Source organism: Sciurus vulgaris (assembly GCF_902686455.1).
Source record: "Sciurus vulgaris genome assembly, chromosome: 5".
NCBI lineage: Eukaryota > Metazoa > Chordata > Mammalia > Rodentia > Sciuridae > Sciurus > Sciurus vulgaris.
Window position 1 is genome coordinate 55,501,338 of NC_136465.1, and position 18,677 is coordinate 55,520,014.

Here is an 18,677-nt window from a genome sequence, read left to right on the forward strand (position 1 = left end):
TTGGGGGGCAGCCCAGAAGATAGGCATCACCTTCTATTGAAAGCAAAATATCAAGAGTAGCTAAACACCTGGGACAGTGGTGCATGTCTGTAATCTCACGAGGATCACAAGTTCACAGCCAGCTTCAGCAATTTATCGAGGCCCTAAGCAACTTAGAGAGACCCTGTCTCAAAATAAAAAATAAAAAAGGGATGGGGATGTGGCTCAATGGTTCTGGGTTCAATCCTGGTACAGGGGAAAAAAAAAAAAAAGTAGGGTGCTCAGCCAGGCACAGTGGCTGAGCAGAAAGTTCATAAGTTCAAAGCCAGACTCAGTAATTTAGTACAGCTCTATCTCAAAATAAAAAAATTAAAAGGTCTGGAAGTATAGCTCAGTGGTACAGCATCCCTGGGTTCAACCCCCTACACCACAAAATAAAAAAAGTAGCAGAGCTCAAACCTAGTCCCATGTGTCATTTACTAGCTTCTGTCAAGCCAGTCTTAGCTGTTAAAATAAAGATAGTGCTTGTTCTACTTACCTACAGGATCAGTGTGAGAATCAAATGAGATAATGTAAAGGAAAATGCATTGTAAGCACTGAACAGATAGTAGCTGGTGTTAATTATCAGTTGGAGTTGAAAAGAGCTCAGACAGGGCCCAATTCTTGGCCCTAGGGAGAGGGTGGCTTTTATTTCCTCTCTTGGGGAAGTAGAGGGGTGCTTTCCCAGGCATCCCAACCTAAGGAGAGGGTGGGTCTGCCCCCAAGGATGGGGCCGGAAGAGCCAAATGATCGTTCAGAAGGGCTCCTCTGTGACCCCTTTCTGGCACTTGGCTGAAGTGTGTGGGTAAGAGTCATTCCCTTTAGGGTAGCAGCTCCTGTATCAATGGAGGCACAAGGAGGTATGTGCTGGTGTTCACGAAGAGGAAAGGGGAACAGGTGCCCTGAGTGAGGGAACAGAGTCAGGGTGGCAGACCCCACACCCGACGACTGCCCACTATAATAACTTTTATAAGGCCTGGCCGGTGTGACTTTTCTCCCGAAAAGGGCCTGGGGGGCCCAGAAGCATCGTTCCATCTGGCGGCTTGTTCCTCAAATATCCATCTCAAACTGTGACTCTTCACCTATGGAGAGAAGAGACAGAGGCAGGTAAGCAATGAGCAAATGGGTATGTTGATGTCTTAGAGGCCAGGAAGAAGGCCTACTTTTTCATTCTGTTGTTCATATAAGAAGAACACGGGGGGCTGGGGATACAGTTCAGTTGGTAGAGTGCTTACCTTGCATACACAAGGCCCTGGGTTCAACCCCCAGCACCAAAGGAAAAAAAAAAGAACACTAGCTAACCTTATGATGCCAAAGAATGTAGAGGGAAGGCAGGACTAAGCTAAGAATTTCTGGAAGTACAGGCCTGAAGCTTCTGCATCTGTCTGTGCTCTTTCTTAATCTCCAAACCAAGAGCAGGCACAAGGTTTTCTCATAGGGAGATGACATTCCTGCATTTTCTATGATTTTTATTTTTATCTTTTTGGTTCTGGGAAGTTTAACCAGTGAGCCATGTTGCCAGTCCTTTTATTTATTTAGTCCTTTTAATTTTTTTATTTTGAAACAGTGTTTCACAAGTTGCTTAGTGTCTTGTTAAGTTGCTGAGGCTGGCCTTGAACCTGTGATCTCCTGCCTCAGTCTCCTGTGTTGCACCACCACATCCTGCTAACTTTTATTTTTAATAAGGGTTAGTGGTTACTTGTGACTAGGATTGCAAGTTGCCAGTCAGTCTTGGCAACTTAGCAAAGCCTTAAGCAACTCTTAGTGAGACCCTGTTAACATTTTCAAGTAATTCACGCTGCAGTAGATTTTTTTTCCTTTAAATAGAACTGTCTTATTCATGATCTCCTGGGCAAAACTGCTCCAAGGTACTAGATAGCAAAATGCCTGCTCTGGCTCCCAAATAGGGAAACTGGCTTTTCTCTTCTGGTTATATTTACATAAATAGATGGGTTAAAGGGCAGGACACTTGGTTTCTTGGTATCCAATTGAACAAAATGAAAATGCCTGCTACCCAGGCGTAAAAACCGTAGGGGACTGCTAGACCATCATTTTGGGTTCAGAGTTCCACCTTGCATACCAGGCCAGCCTTGTATTTGTTAGGGGCCATAGCAGTTCTAGAAACTGGGAGGGGTGTGCGAACAGGGAGTAACAGCCTTCAGCTGATGGTGAGTCAAGTTTCAGGTGCTGGTGAACTCCATCCTTAATGAGGCAGGAGCCACTTGTGCTATGACCCATGAATCTCTCCATCCTTGAACAAATGGCAGGTGACCACACTGCCTTGCGGCATCTGTCACACTGCTCTCTATACCTTCCAACAAGAACTCACCTCCCTTCCACCCTTGGAGTCTAAGAGAAAGCAATTGGCTGGGGATGTGATCCAGTGATACAGCACTTGCCTAGCAAGCATGACACCTGGGTTTAAAAAAAAAAAAAAAGACGGCAACTGTTGCCTGTCTTGGCTGTTGGCATTCCCAAGGTGATTATGAATCATATCCTGCAGGCCTGGGGTAAATGGATTTTGCTGCTGTCAGCAGAGCAAGGCCAGCCCAAGGTCCAGCTGCTTCCTGTCTGGGTCTGGGCTTGGTACACTGGGCCTGGTGAAGGGTCAGTGGGTTCCAGTCTGACTAAGGTTGTCTAGCAGAGTTTACACTGTATCCCCCACAGCAGAGAACTCAGATGCTCTGGCAAGCTAGTCAGGATGCCACAAAGAGCCCATTTACACACACAGCTGCCAGGGTGGCTGCTCTAATTACTTGGGAGGTGGGGACACCAGGAAGCACCTAGCTACCAAATGTCGAGGCTGCAAAGACAACGAGCCACATTGTTTCTATCTGTCTTCATAAAGGATCCACTAAGGGACAAACACCCAGCTAGAAGACAGCCGGATGTGTTTCTTATCTTGTAGACATGTGATTTCATACAGGGCAAGTACACTGTGTCTTTGACTAAGTTGTCTCCTGCACCAAGAGCATCATGGGTGTATTCCAAGCACTGCATACTCACAGTAATGCTTTGGAGAGAATTATACAGAGGGCACGCTTATGAAAACTATGTGAAGTCACTGCCATTTTAGACAAGCTCCCCGCTATTTACATGACCTGATGGTGTCAAATCACCTTTCTTGGGGTTCTTGGGCCCCTTTCAAGGAGAAAGTTGGTACCACTGTGAGTTCTACCCCCCGTCTGGATGCTCCATGTGGGTTGGGAAAGAGTCACCACATTCCTCCTCCCTGGAATTCCCCCCAGAGGACAGGGCATTTCCCTTCCCAAGGGACAGCCTGTGAAACCCAGCCACTAACCGCCTGTCCGCTTATCTTCTGGACTGTTGCGCAGGTGGCTCTGGCTGGCTTCCATGGAAGGCTCATCACTGGTAGGGCTGGTGACCCCAGGAATGGTGGGCAGGTCCCTTGGGGGCGTTTTGGTCACAGGTGAGTTCCGACACTCCATCAAGAATTTCCGGTCATAGATGATCCTGGTACCTGAAGGGCACAAGGAGGTTGGTAATGCCACCTTGAACCCCCTGCCTACCAGTTTTTCCACTTCTTGGAGGCAGGGCTGCAACAGAGGCATTTGGTTCTTTTATAAAAATCTGGACTGAGAAGGACAGAGGCTTGTCCAGGGAGCTTGGCTATAACCCAGGAGTCAGCCACCTCTTCACAGCCCTGATACTCGCAAGGAACACTCACTGGCCATCTGACTGCACCTTTGTCTTCTCAGAGCTCTGTGCACCCTGTGCTCTCAATCCCTTAGTTCCTTACCTTGCTCACCTGTTGGTGTTCAGTGTTAATCATCCATGACAATCATACCTGACAGTGGAAAAGATGCATTTCTATTCATTATTCCATCCTGTCCTTATGGTACTTCCTGTGGGATACTCAGACTAGGTATCTTTAATCCCGTTTTATAGAGGGGCACACAGAAAATGAAGCTATACACTCAAACTAGCAAAAATGAGAACTTTCCCTGCTGGGGCTTTGTGGCAGATAGGTTACCTAACCCACAAAGGCTTTCCTCCTTTGTGAAACCCCAGCATATCTCTGCTGATGTTACCACACTTCAGAGTTTGTACAGTCTGCATTCTACTCATTACAAATCTTACTCCTTAGGTAAGGACCTGTCTCACTGAATTATTCACTGTTCTTAAACCACACCTAGGACCCCTCCCACCTAGAGCTGCCACAATGATATCATTCGAGGGAGCGTTTCCCAAAGTGAGGGACCCAAGATCCTGTGATGCATCAGATAACAGTGAACAGAGAGAGTTGTTCATGTTTTGCACATTACCTCCAAAGCAGCACTATGTGTCTTTAACACCTTAATAACAGCATTTACTGACTGCTCCCTTCATAAGAACAGACCTCAAGTTCAGAGCCTTCAGCAGGCAATGGAATCTAGCTAGAATTTAAAAACTGTCATTGTGAATCTTTTTATAGTTACCTTCTATTTATGGCAAGTGAATCTGGTTTCCCATATATAGTAGTGACATCAAGTTTCCTCTTAACATACAACATACAATTAATGATAATATGTAAGTTGTATATATATATACAACATGTGATATATAATAAAATATAACAATATAAATCAAAATTAAAGGGCTGACGATGTAGCTTAATGGTAGATCACCACCAGTACTACAGAAAAATAAAATGAATAAATAAATAAAAGTGATAGAAAAATATCAAAGCTATGAACAAGTGGAATTCAAGTTATAGAGCTGGGTGAGGTGGCACGTGCCTGTAATCCCAGCAACTCAGGAGGCTGCGGCTGGAGGATCACAAGTTGAGGAGCTAGCCTCAGCAACTTAGCAAGGACCCAGGTAACTTAGTTAGACCCTGTCTCAAAATAAAAATAAATAAATAAATAAAAAGGGCTGAGGATATAGCTCAGTGACTGAGTGCCCCCGGGTCCAATCCCTGGTACCAAAACAAAAAACAAATGATTAGAGTCCAGTGTATAAAGTCCAAAAACAGAGGAATATGTGGGGACACAAGGGATGGGGTCTAGTTTTCTCACCTGTAAAAGAAGGGTGTTGTATTAGGCTCAGACTATTTTTAAAGCACCAGCCTTGTGCCGTCTATTTTTAGGATCTCATTTTTGGCAGGTGCTTCTATGGGCAAATGGCATAGGGTTGGAGGCAGAAGTTCTCGACTCCAATCAGGTCTCACCACATTCCAGTCCCTTAACTCTGAGTTGTGGCTACAAGAAGAGGATAAGAACAAAATTCATACCTCACAGGAGTATCCTGAAGACTTAATAACAACCCTCAGGATTCTGTTCAGTAGTAGAGTGCTTACCTAGCATCTGCAAGGCTCAGGATCTGATCCCCAGTACCAAAGCGGGTGGGGAAAGATTCTCATACAAGAGTAAAACATGACAATAGCTTGACCTGGGCCTGTAATCCCTGTGATTAAGAAGAATGAGGCAGGAGGATCACAAGTTTTGAGGTCAGCCTGGACATTTTAGTGAGACCCTGTTTCAAAATACAAAGGACTAGAGATGTATCTCAGTGATGGAGCACCCTGAGGTTCAAACCCCAATACAAAAGACAGAGAGAGAGAGAGAGAGAGAGAGAGAGAGAGAGAGAGAGAGAGAGAGAGAGAGAGAGAGAGAGAGAGAAAGAGAGAGAGAGAGAGAGAGAGATTACTTGGGAGACCACATATATAGAAAAAAGTCACAAGCCAGGAACAGGAAGCTCCTGGGAAGCCAAGGAACACAAATCAATGTATTTGTGCACTGTATGAATAATCGTTTAGATTTTCGTATGATGTGCATACATCAATCACCATCTGTCATCCCTCATCACTACCCATCTGTGATCACAGCCTGTCATGCTATAACTTGGTTCCTCCTATAACTTCCCTCCCCACAAGGAAGATGGCATTATTATCATCATCAATTTGCAGATGAGGAAACTGAGGTTCAGAAAGGTTGAGCCATCAAGAGGTAGACCCAGTCTGTTTTTTTTTTTGCAGCGGGAGGGTACCAGGGATTGAACTCAGGGGCACTTGACCACTGAGCCATATCCCCAGCCCTATTTCATATTTTATTTAGAAATAGGGTCTCACCTTTTGCAGAGGCTGGCTTTGAATTCACAATCCTCCTGCCTCAGCCTCCTGAGCTGCTGGGATTATGGGCATGTGCCACTGTGCCTAGTCTGTCCTTTTAAAGTTTTTTAACTGGGGACTGGACCCACCCAGGGGTACTTCAGCAGTAAGGTAAGTCCCCAGCCCTTTTTATCTTTCATTTTGAGACAAAGTCTCACTAAATTGCTTAGGAGCTTGCTAAATTGCAGAAGCTGGTTTTGAACTTAAAATCCTCCTGTCCCAGCCTCCTGAGTCACTGGGATTACAAGTGTGTCCCATTGCACCGGCTAGACCCAGCAGGTCTTGACTCCAATTCTAAATATTATCCATTACTTAAAAATGTCAATAGGCTGGAGGTGTAGCTCAGTGGTAGATTGCTCATCTAGCAAGCATCAGGCTGAGTTCCAATATCCAGAATTACAAAAAAATAAATAAAATAAATTAGCAAGGCAGACCTTAATCCTATAATCCCAGCTACTCAGGAAGTTGAGGCAGGAGGACCACATGTTCAAGGACAACCTGGACAACTTGGGAAATTTCCTCTCAAAATAAAATTAAAAAGAGCTGGGGATGTAGTTCAGTGGTAGAAGCTCTCCTGGGTTCAATGCTCAGTACTGAAGAGAAAAAAGAAAAAGAAAAAAAAGAAAAAAAGAGCAAACTGGAGTAGCACCTCTCAGCCAATGCTCCCTGCTACTGGGAATAGCAAAAGGGTCTTTAGGCCCTTACTTAAACTTCTCAGAGTGTGTCCAGAACAGGATGTTCTCCAAAGGAAGATGCCTGCCTTGAGTTCTTGCCCATCCATCCCCCTACTGTACCCACATTCTGCTGCTGGATCTGACTTCTGTAAACTAAGCCCAGTTCCTCCCTCCTTTCCCTTGGACCTCTCCTGGCTCAAGCATACTTCCCCTTGAATGGGAGGATGTGAGGATTAGGAAAGTACAAGGACAGAATTCCTAGAACTGCTGTTCCCATTCCAGGGAAAGGGAGAGCATTTCACAACAGGGTCAGGGGGAGGTTTAAATGCCTGTGCTCAAGCTCAAGCCAGTGGTCTGTGAACTAAATACTCCAGATGATTTTAAATCCAGTTCTGAGCAGTGGCTCCAGGTCATCCTAGAGGCAAATTCACAGACATGCTGGAGTCTACCTGGGATTCTCTCTCTCTCTCTTCCCTCCCTCTCGTGCACTGAGCAGGAGAAGCATGTGTCTGGGTGGCTTTTCTTGCTGGGCAGTCTGTTTAGCAAGCAGAACAGACTTGGCAGGGAGAAAAACTTGGTGAGGAAAGCAGAGCATGCTCAGTCCAAGACTTTTAATCATCTCTGGCCCCACAGATTCTGCAAAGAGAACCAAGATCCCAACATATCTCAGGGGCCAGGAATCTTATGAAGCTAATGAATACTAAATGGAGGTGATCAGTCAGTTGCAAAGGGTCTTTGGGCTAGGCCCTGACATGTGACAGAACAGGTCAATTTAGAGTTGGAGGCATGTAGCTCAGTGGTAGAGTGCTTGCCTAGCATGTTTATGGCCCTAGGTTTGATCTCTAGCACTGCAAAAAAATTTAAAAAATAAAATAAGCAAGAGAGACAAAGTTTTTACAGAGACTTGTAGAATGAAATGGATGAAATAATTATTCTCAAAGCTGGTCAAGCTCTTTCCCCTTCCTTTCCCTAGCCCCCAGCACTTCAAAATGCATTGTGTTAAGAGGAGAGTGAAAGTACCCCTGAAATCCATTACCAAGAGGGAGTGCCCTTCTGATGTGTCCCATTACAAACAACAACAGCTGTCCCTGTGGGAATGGAGAGCAGCTGTTATAGGCTGAAATGTATTCCCCCAAAACTCATATGTCAATCCCCAGTATCCTAGAATATAACTACATTTGAGGAGAAGATTAGGTTAAAATGAGGCCTTTAGGGTGGACCCCAGTCAAATTTCAGCTTTGGGTCCCTCTGACAAAATACCTGAGTTAAAAAGAGGAAAGCTGGGTACAGTGGCACATGCCTGTAATCCCAGCAGCTCAGGAGGCTAAGAGGAGGACCGTAAGTGCAAAACCAGCCTCAGCAAAAGTGAGGTGCTAAGCAACTCAGTGAGACCCTGTCTCTAAATAAAATACAAAACAGGGCTGGGGATGTGGCTCAGTGGTCGAGTGCCCCTGAGTTCAATCCCTGGTACCTAAATAAATAAATAAATACAGGGAGGACTGACTGACTTTGGCTCATGAATCCAGAGGTTTCAGTTCATGATGGGCTGACTGCATTACTTTGGGGCCTGTGGTGAGGCAGAACATTGTGGCAGAAGGCCACGGCAGAGAAAAGCTGTACCTCTCATGACAGTCAGGAAGCAGAGAAAGGGATGGGGTTCCAGTGAGGCCCTAAGTAACAGTGAGACACTGGGTGGGAAAAAAAAAAGGGGGGGGGCTAGAGATGTACCTCAGTGGTACAGCAACCCTGGTTCAATCCCCAATATGAAAACAACGACAATAACAACATAAACCAAACCATAACAGTATCTAGTAGACATACGACACAGACCCACAGAGGGAAAACTACAGGGAAATGGTGGCCATCTGCAAGGCAATGAGAAGCACCTCAGAAGAAACCAATTTTACTTCCATCTTGGTCTCCCAGCTGCCAGAACAGTGAGAAAGCAGATTTTATTGTTTAAGCTATCTAGTCTGTGATATTTTGTTATGGCAGCCCTAGAAAACTAATACAGGCCCACTTTCCTCTTTCATGCTGAAGAACAAAAAGAGAACACCATTTGCACATATGCTGGGGACTGAACCCAGAGCCTCCTGCATGCTAAGCACGAATCCTTCCACTAAGCTACACTCCAGCCCCAACACACATTCTCTTTAAGGCAAGAGGCCTGGTTTGTAAACTCCACACTGTCTGCTTCCAAACAAAAGCTCTGAACCACCTGCACCCTCTGTATTCTCACTCCTAACGCCCGGAAGCAGAAACTTGACTCCAGTCTATTGCTAGTACCCAGAAAATCAAGGATGTTCAAATGGGAGTGAAGGGGGAGGCAAGGCAATCATAGATCCCTCTGAAGAGCATCCCCCCAAAAAGAGTATCCCCAAAACCTGGCCAGCAGTGCACTTGGAGGATACAGGCTGTCAAGGTGAGGCATGACATGGGTGAAGAATTGCCTGGTGGCTGGGCATCGTGGCCATTTGTGTGGTTTGCTACATGGCACTGGATACAAGGCCTTGAAAGCTAGGAGTGGGATTTGTGACTCAGTGTTTTGAGGAAGGTTGTGCTGTTGTTAACCAACAGCTGATTCATAGCCCTGTGATTCTAGTCTGCTTCTCCACCTGGCTGGCTCTGCTGGCCATATATCAGGATAAGCATCAAGTTCCCTCAAAGGACCGTTTTCTGAGGTTTGACCCTTGTGGAAGATTGATAACATGAGCCCTGTAACTCCTCCCATACCTGGATGAACATGTGGCTTCTCTCATTCAACAGAAGTTATTTCCTCTCTCCTTGAATCTAAGCAGCCTTCCCTACCCCTGGTACCTTGCTCTGGCCAACAGAATACTTCCTAAATGATACTATATAACTTCTAAACCTAGGCCATAAGAGGCCTTGGAAGCTGTTGTCTTAGTAAGTTCATGCTAGACTAAATGTGAGCCCAAGAGAATAAAAAGACATGAGACCAAGGGAACTCCCAGGTTTCCAGTTATTCGACAATCCAGCTGCTGACTGTATGCAGCTGAGTCAGCTCAGAAAAGATCAGCAAATAATGCCCAACCACACAGCAATAAAAAAGTATCATTGTTTAAGTTATTGAGTTTTGGTATAACTTATTAAATGACAGTAGGTAACTAATACAATCATTTTCACCCAGACAAGTGTCCCTAGGTAGCTGGTAAGCTATGAATGATACTTTGGACTTGGTATCTCGACTCTCTCAGTGAGACTTCATGAGCATACCCAATGGTGCCCTTTTTGCCCATGACCTTGAACACCCCAATGCCAATAGGCATAAGTTGCCTATTCTTGTCTAGTCAGCAATGCTGGGTCCAAAAAGGTAAAAAAAGAAGCATAAATCTCAGTGTTTGAGACCCTGGTCCAATACTGACTCAGAACAAGAACTACTTACTTTGACTCCTTGTGCAATAACTGAATATGTCATCTGAGTAATGCACTTCTCTGTAACACTGAAATAAGTGGGGAAAATCAGAAAAAGTTAGCACCTGCCCCTGGTACACCTGAGATAAATAAACATACCCTGTAACTGCAAGGAAAACTTAAACAGTATCATTAGCCAACTGACATCCAAGTATGAAGATAAAGAAACTAGATTATCTAGAGAGGAAAGCTTTTATTCCAGGATTCTTTTCAAATCTTCACCTCCTTCTTCTATTTCCTTTGCGGCACTAGGGATCAAACCTAGGGCCTTGCGCATGCTAGGCAAGTGCTCTATTATTGAGTTTCACCCCCAGACCAACTCTTGAGCTTCTGAACACCTGGCATTAGATAGTGGGGATATAAAGACCAGCAAGACTGCTCTGAAAGAACTTCCCACCTAACCTAGGAAATAAAAATGAAAACAAACACACGTGATTCATTTCTTATGAATCATAACAGAGAGAGAATGCTGACATGGTGTCAAACCAAAAAGTAACAGCTTTTTCATTTGTTTGTTTGAACATGTAAGGATTCACATGTACCATCTGGGCAAGGTGGTGCATGCCTGTAATCCCAGTATCTCTAGAGACTGAGGCAGGAGGACTGCAGGTTCCAGGCCAGCCTTAGCAACTCAGCAAGGCCCTGTCTCAAAATAAAAAGGGCTGGGGATGTGATTCAGTGGTTAAGTGCCCCCTGGATTCAATCCTTAGTACTAAAAAAGAAAAAAATCCTGTTTTCCAGTATCCAGTATTATAGCTCTTTCCTACCTTATTTTCTAGAACAAGATCAAATTAAGACCCTTTCACGTCAGGGTAACAGTGCACAGGCAGGATCAAACAAGTCCTATGGATGACAAGGCCCAATGGTAGGGACATATCCAATCACTTCATTCTACAGATACACCTTTGATGATTATAATTCTTTTTGTCCCCAGCTTTACTGAGATATAATTGACATATAAAAAACTGCGTACATTCAAAGTGTACAACATAATGATCAGCGATCATACTGCAGAACATTGGTGAAATGATTACCACAGATTAACATATTCATCATCACATTTAGGTGTGTGTGTGGATTTTGCCAAGTCTACTATCAGCTAATTTATAGTAAAAACGTAGTGTTAACTACAATCACTATGCTGACCATTTGTTTCCCAGAATTTATTCATCTTATAACTGAAAGTTTGTACCCTTAAGCCAATATCTCTATTTCTCCTAATCATAACAACTGCCATGCTACTTTCTCTTTTTATGGTGCCAGGGATGGAACCCAGAGCCTGGTGTGCTGGGCAAGCGCTCTACCACTGGGCCACACCCCCAGCCAACCATAATACTCTCTCGGGAAGCTTACGATTCTATTTCAGGCGTGTCTTCATCTTCCTTACTAGCAACGCCAGACTGGGGTTGAGGTCAGACTTCTAAGTCTGGGTGTGGTGAATACCTTAAAAACAAGGAGGCTTGGCCCAGGAACAGTAGCACATGCCTGTAATCCAGTAGCTTGGGAGTCTGACACACGAGGATCACAAGTTCAAGTCCTGCCTCAGCAACTTAGGAAGGCCCTCAAAGTAAAAAATAAAAAGGACTGGGGATGTAGCTCAGTGGTTAAGTGCCCCTGGGTTCAGTTCCCAGTAGCAAAAAAACAAAACAAGGCTGGTCACTTCCGGCTTAGCCACGGCGGCTAATGCTACAATCAACCGGCTAATGCTACAATCAACTGGTCCAGCTGCTGCCACTAGGTAGCCGGTGAAGAGTGCTTGAGTTAGTGGATGTGACTGTGGTTGGATTATTTTCATTTGGCAGACTCTTTTGGAATGCCCGGCATATGCCAGACACCGTTCCCTGGGGAAACAGTGATGAGTAAGAATAACCATAATTTGTGCCTCATAGACCTTAGAGTCAGAAAGGATTGTGTGTGTGTTCATATATTAATCATGTAATGTAAAACAATTTATAAAACTACAATCATATTAATAGCTACAAAGAAGAGAGCTTGTGGACAAGTGTATAGGATCAAGAATTCACATTGTGATGAAGAGTGATAAGAAAATTGTTGGAACACTTCTAGGATTTGATAACTTTGTCAATATGGTGCTGGAAGAGGTCACTGAGTTTGAAATCACACCAGAAGGAAGAAGAATTACTAAATTAGATCATATTTTGCTAAATGGAAATAATATAACAATGCTGGTTCCTGGAGGTGAAGGACCTGAAGTATGAAAGAATTTCCTTAACTTATGCTAGATTCCATTTTATTTTATAATGGCAACAAAATAGATTTTTTTTTTTATCTTCTAAAGTTTAGATTCTCTAAAACTAATTTTCCTGTTAAAGGGAAATGCTTTGAAGATGTATTGTATGACCATTTTTCTAAGTTAATCATGATTATCTTGGAAAAAAAAGTAATTAGCATGTTTTTTGAAGACAAAAATAAAGATGTTTTTGGTTAACTGTTATTTATTACACTACAGTAGACAGGAACAAAACAAACAAATAAACAAGCAAACAAAAAACCAACAAACAAAAAACCCACCCAAAACAAGGAGGCGTAGATCTTGGAGGAAGTTTGGGGTGCTCTATACCAGTTTCCCCTTCTACTCCACCTCCTGGTCAAAGTCTTTAATGAGGGACATGTGCAGAGTGTTCCAAACACTTTAAAAGAAAGCTCAGGTCCGTGTGAGAAGAGGGCCCTTTCTATCGCCTTGAGTGCCTTAAAGTCCAAGTGTTCTTAACCTGTCCTTAGCTGTCTTTAACAGTAACTTCTCCCCTCTATGTGACTAAGGCCTCAGGACATTGGCTGCGCTCTATCTTCAGTGCCCAGCATACCTCCCCTCTTCCCAGCACTACCTGTTCCATAACCAGAGACTTGGCAGCTGCTCCAAGGTCAGCTTCCTAGGCACAGATCTTTGTTTGTCTAACAAAATAAGGTGCAATTAACACCTGCAGCTCTACCTGCTTACCTCTGATTAACCTTACCATGGTTCAGGTCTTAGGTATGACTTCCACTCAAGCAACCCCTGTAACTCTTTAGAGTCAAACATCCAACATAGGTCTGGGGATGTGGGTATTGACAGGAGAGGGGGAAAGATTCCTTGACCCATTTGAAGGTTTTGTTGTTTATGATATCACTGGAATTTTCAAGACTCCACAGACTCAAAGATTCACAAACAAATCTCTCAAGTTCTCTGGATAGCTAACCTCGGATCAGTGGTTTGGTCTGCAAAGAATTAATGACCACAGATAGCAAACAGAGTCACAGGAATGGAGATGGCTCGCTTCTTAGCCTCCAGGGAGAGACACTTTCGGGTCATTCCCAACTGGAGTGACTTATTGCAACAGCTCTTAGGGGAGGTTGACAGCGCCCCCCCAAGTAAGTCACACAGATATTCTATGAAAAGTTTGGCTCTCCAAACCCAATCTCAAGAAACTTTACTTCTACAGAATCACCATTTTTTGCCAGAGATCTGAAAGGACAAGGGAAATGATATGGAATCCCATGAATTCCTGAGTACTCAGGTTATGTTTTATGGAACAAAAACCGGGAGTTAGTTAGAAATGCAAAAATCTCAGGTCCACCTCAGACGTACAGAATCAAAATCTACATTTAAATGGAGGCATCAGGTAATTCCCAAGCACACTGAAGACTAATAACACTACTCTGAAATGGAACAAAAGACTATCAGGGTGTGACCACTTCTCATTAGGTCAATGAGGTGAGGTGAAGTGGGCTTTGGAGGAAGATTTCACATCTAGGTCAATTGAGGCAGACCAGGTTTGCTGACTTTGGTGAAAGCTGAGTTTCCCCAGGTTATGGACTGTGAGTTGTGCTGCCTTCACAAACAAATACAACCACTGGGAGGCTGAGGCAGGAGGATTGAATTGCTGGTTTGAGGCCAGCCTGGTCAACTTTGGTCTCAAAAAATAAAAATTTGAAAAGGCTGGGGATGTAGTTCAGTAGTAGAGTGCTTGGGCTCCTGGCCCTGCTAACTTTCTTCCAGTTGTCCTTAGAAACTAATGTTAAACTCTGATGAAGGAGCCTCTTTTTTCTCTTCCCCTACTAAAGACCTTGAGGAGGATTTGCTGTAGTATGCCAAAAGCCCCAGTCCAAAGTGGGAAATGGATCCGAGTTCCTTGTAAACACTATCCCTTACTATTGCTACCCATCTATCTCACCCCACTCAGCAACGAAGGGGGCAAAAAAGGGCTACTTGAGCTTTCAGGACTGCCTCAGTGTCCACCCTGAACAGATCCAACAGATTCACTGCTTCACTTTAAAAGGTCCTGGCAAACATCACGAGGAAGACAAAGGAGAACAGCATGGACTACAAAAGGACGCCTCAAGGGAAAGAGAATTCAAGTTCAGGGTGGCTAGAGTCCTGAGAACTTTTCCTGGGATAATTTCTAATAAAAGAGACGGCAATGTTCTCTTGCCCACCCGGTTGCTATTTCTCGTCAATCTGGGAAAACGGTGTGACAATGCACAACAGACACGTGCTCAAGCTGCGATCTACAGAATAAGGCACGATTGGGCAACAATCTCTAAGATCTCTTAGCAGTCCCAAAGGCCTTGCATCTGGCGCGTATCGCTGGTGGTGGAACAGCTGCCTGAGAAAATGAGCGTGTGGCCTGGCGGCAGGGCAGGAAACAGTCTGCAGTCCCTCCCCCCGGGGTACGCACCCCCGCACCACTCAGCAGAGCGCCTGGATCTCGAGTAATTTTGGAAGTAGCGCAGAGAACACAAGGGAGGGAAGAAAGGGAAAAGGAGGTGGGGGCAACGCAAGGACGGGAGGGAAGTGGTGAGCCAGGAGAATTTCATCATGCAAACGGGCGGGTATGTTTCGTCAGCGCCTGTGCGCTGGGACTCCGGGGCAGGGAGGGAATGCCGGGCTACCGGAGGCAGCCCAAGGCTGACCCCCACCGGTGCCAGCTCAGCTTCCTCTTCCTCATCCACTCCCAGGGAGGTCACACGGTACCCCCTCCCCCAGGACAGAGGAACGTGTTCCTCCGCACAACTCTGCCCGCGGCGCCCAGTCCCTCCGTGGGGATCCCACACACGTAAATACAGAACATGCCACAGGTGCCCGTGGAGCGCCGCTGAAGCAAGGAGCACCCTTGGCCCTGAGCCTCAGTAAAAGAGCGCGTGTCCAACGCAAAAGTAGGAATCCTCGGGAAGTAAAAGGGGCTCTGCAAGAGGCATTTATTCCAACAGAAAATGCTCAACGCATCAGAACTCCAGCCCAGGCCCTTCCTTGATTCGTGGGCCACCCTGTCCCCACCCTATCCCGCTGGAAACTGCACCCGATACCCACAAGAAGCAACACCCCTCGGCATGTGGCAGTCCTGCAATCGTGTTTGTCAGTGCTTGGGGGGACACTCCACTGTCTCTTACAGGAGAAAACTAATGGGGCAGTTTGCAGCCAGGGCTCTGGACGATGCGCCCAGAGACCTGGAAGGCAGACCAACTCCGTGACCCTTGCTTTCTCACTGTAGCCCCTTATCCGTTCTTTTTGGCCACGGCGCCCTCGAGAGTGGACGCCGAGTTCAACCATCGATTCCCGATCCCTCCCGCTGGGCACCCGGGGCCCGCACGCGACGCCCCAGGCAGCGCCTACCTCCGGGGGTGGTGCTGAAGAGCGTGCCGCCGGGGGTGGTGCTGTAGTCACCGGGCGGTAGCTGCACGCCGTCGCCGAGGTCCACCCGACGAGTGGCAGGGATGGCCCGGCTTGGGGTCTGGCTGCAGCTGCTGCCCCCGGACATGGTCTCCAGTTTGCTGCAATGCAAAGTTCCCGCAACCCTCCCGCGCCTCCCGCCTCGCCCCGCCCAGCTGTGGCCTGCCCAGTCCCAGACCGCCCCTTCCGCCTCGGTCTCCACGCCCCCTGGGAGGTGTAGTTTGTTCAGCTCCGCCCCAGCAGCGCCAGGCCTCTCCTTCCACGTGGGTTCGCTTAGGGCTGTGGACCACGATCGCCTCACCCCACACAGTCTGCCTCTCGGGCTCCGGCTCCCTGCCCAATACTCTGGTGGCTGTCGCAGAGTTCGCCTACGTTAATCCCTTGCTTACTTGGGGTGGGGGATGGCATTTAGCGCTGTGCGGGAATCCCAGCCGACTTGGCTCACTTTGGAAGGCCTGTTTTCTACTTTAGGATTTCTGACTGGAGGTGACCCTCAGCTCTCGCTGTTCCGTGCTTTAGTTTCTCAGATGAGAAAGTGGAGATTGACTACTCCTTCACTCATCTTTCCTTCCACTTTCGCTCAGTGACCAGCGTTAAAGGAATGGCGGAACAAATGCATATTCCTGGACTGTAAAGGGGTGTGGGAGGAGTAGTGAGCAGACCAACCAGCTCTGCGCTAGGGGCTTGCTTTATTTATTTATTTTTAGTACTAGGGACTGAACCCAAGGCGCTTTACCCCTTAGTTATATCCCCAACCTTTTTTATTTTTTGAGACGTCTTGCTAAATTGTGTTGAGGCTGATCTCAATCTTGGAATCTTCCTGCCTCGGGTTCCAGAATCGCTTGGATTGTAGGCTTCCAGGCTGCATTTAGAGCTAACTTGGAGGGGGCAGGGGTGGGACCTTAGTGGAGACTGAGTTGGGGGAAGAGGTAAGAGTTAGTTAAAGACATTTCCCAAGTAGTCCTTGCTTGAATTGGGTTCACTACCCAGCACAGCACACTGCCAGATGTTCAGAAGGCACTCCTTGAAAAAGTAAATGAATTTATCTTGGAGGTTCCCAAGCCAAGAAAAAAAAAAAAAAAAAAATGCAAGGAAGTCGGAAAAACCTGATAACAGAAAAGTTTATATCATACAGTCATATCTTTAAGAGGAGGAGGAGAAAGAACAATTTTAAAGGGTAATTGGGGTCAGATTGTTTAAGGGTCTTTCAAAAATGCCACTGGTAGGAGATGTTACATCTTTTAAGCAGGGGGGATGGCATGATTAGAGCTGCTTTTTAGAAAGATAAATAGGGGCTGTTCAGTCTATCCGTGGACTGATAGAGGGGAGGCCTGAGATAAGAAGACAGGTTGGTTTTGGTTTCACTCCTAAGCTAAACTTAGGCCCTGCATCATCTAATACAGTAGCCATGGTCCATAGGTGTGTGTTGAGCACTTGAAATGTGACTTGTCCAAATTGAGGTGAGCTACAAGTGTAAAATACACCTCAGATGTCAAAGACAGTATTAAAAAAAAAAAAAAAAAAAAGACATGAAATAGCTCAGTAATTCGATTTTCTATTGATTACAGGTTCAAATAATATTTTGAGGTATGGGGTTATATATAATATGTTATTAAAATTAGCTGGATGTGGTGATGCACACCTGTAATTCTGCAACCCCAGGTGGCTAAGGCAGGAGGATGACTTGAGCCCAGGAGTTCAAAACCAGCCTGGCAACCAGCCTGGGCAAAATAGTGAGAATTTGTCTCGAAAACAGTAAAAAATGAATTCTACTTCTTTTTTTCTTTTTTGTAGTACCAAAGGTTGAACCCAGAACCTCCTGCATGCTAGGCAAGTGCTCTGCTACTGAACTATATCCCCAGCCCTTTTTTATTTTAAGACAGATTCTCACTAAGTTGTCCAGGCTGGCTTTGAACTTTCAATTCCCTGCCTCAGTCTCCCTAAGAAGCTGGGTCACCTGTTTGTTTCTTTTCTTTCTTTTTTTTTTTTTTTTGTAGCAGGGATTGAACCCAGGGATACTTAAACATTGATTTACATCCCCAGCCCTTTTTTACTTTTTTATTTTGAGACAGGTTCCTGCTAAATTGCTTAGGGCCTCACTAATTTGCTAAGCCTGGCTTTGAACTTGTGATCCTCCTGCCTCAGCCTCAGAGTCACTGAGATTACAGGTATGTGCCACTACACCCAGCTACCTGTTTCTTTTTACTTTTTAAAATGGAACCACTAGGCCAGGCATGGTGGCTCATGCCTGTAATCCCCATGACTCTGGAGACTGAAGCAAGATGATCTCAAGTTTGAGACCAGCCTCAGCAATTTAGCAAGACCCTAAACGATTTAGCGAGAACCTTTCTCAAAATAAAAATAAATAAATAAATAAAAAGGACCGGAGATGTGGTTCAATGGTTAAGTGCCCTTGGGTTCAATAACCAGTGCTGAAAATGCATAAATAAAATAAAACCACTAGAAATTTTTATGTTTGTGGTTGGTACTATATTTCTGTTGAACACCTCTGCTCTAGGTTGTACAAAAGCAGTCCTAGAGTTCTGAGCCTTCCTCCCTGCAGGGGAGCTTGCATGACTGGTGTCCTAGAAAACTATAGTCACCAGATTTTATCTCTGTCAGGTACGTTATAGGTCATCCAGGACAATATTCGCCACCATTTCATGAAATACACACAGCAGGAAAATGAAGCTCAGAGAGAAATGGGGATTTCACCAAGATCAGACAGCTGTTAAATACCTCAGGCAGGTGCTGGGTGTGGTGGCACACATCTGTA

At 45.5% G+C, this 18,677-nt stretch overlaps 2 protein-coding genes across 3 annotated transcripts; one reads left to right on the plus strand and one right to left on the minus strand.

Annotated features, from left to right (window-relative positions):
- Positions 1-576: 576 nt before the first annotated feature.
- EIF4EBP1 (eukaryotic translation initiation factor 4E binding protein 1) lies at positions 577-16,051 on the minus strand. 2 transcript variants are annotated; one of them, XM_079140664.1, is made up of 3 exons: positions 15,845-16,051; positions 3,323-3,499; positions 577-1,100 (listed from the first exon to the last, which is right to left on the minus strand). In XM_079140664.1, exons 1-3 carry the CDS (start codon positions 15,987-15,989, stop codon positions 1,069-1,071), a joined length of 354 nt encoding a protein of 117 aa, XP_078996790.1. In that variant the 5' UTR covers positions 15,990-16,051; the 3' UTR covers positions 577-1,068. The 2 variants fall into 2 exon arrangements, with proteins under 2 accessions (XP_078996790.1, XP_078996789.1); XM_079140663.1 differs by having other exon boundaries at positions 3,320-3,499; positions 15,845-16,049.
- On the plus strand, positions 11,964-12,710 carry LOC306661613 (U6 snRNA-associated Sm-like protein LSm5). Its single transcript, XM_079140665.1, has one exon. The coding sequence runs from the start codon at positions 12,264-12,266 to the stop codon at positions 12,450-12,452; it is 189 nt and encodes a 62-aa protein (XP_078996791.1). The 5' UTR covers positions 11,964-12,263; the 3' UTR covers positions 12,453-12,710.
- Positions 16,052-18,677: the final 2,626 nt, after the last annotated feature.

Coding starts and splice junctions, on each gene's coding strand:
- LOC306661613 (XM_079140665.1), top strand. CDS start 12,264: ATGAAGAGTGATAAGAAAATTGTTGGAACACTTCTAGGATTTGATAAC.
- EIF4EBP1 (XM_079140663.1), bottom strand. CDS start 15,989: ATGTCCGGGGGCAGCAGCTGCAGCCAGACCCCAAGCCGGGCCATCCCT. Junction 3,500..15,844: donor CTTCAGCACCACCCCCGGAG/GTAGGCGCTGCC, acceptor TGTGCCCTTCAG/GTACCAGGATCATCTATGAC. Junction 1,101..3,319: donor AGAAGATAAGCGGACAGGCG/GTTAGTGGCTGG, acceptor TTCTCTCCATAG/GTGAAGAGTCACAGTTTGAG.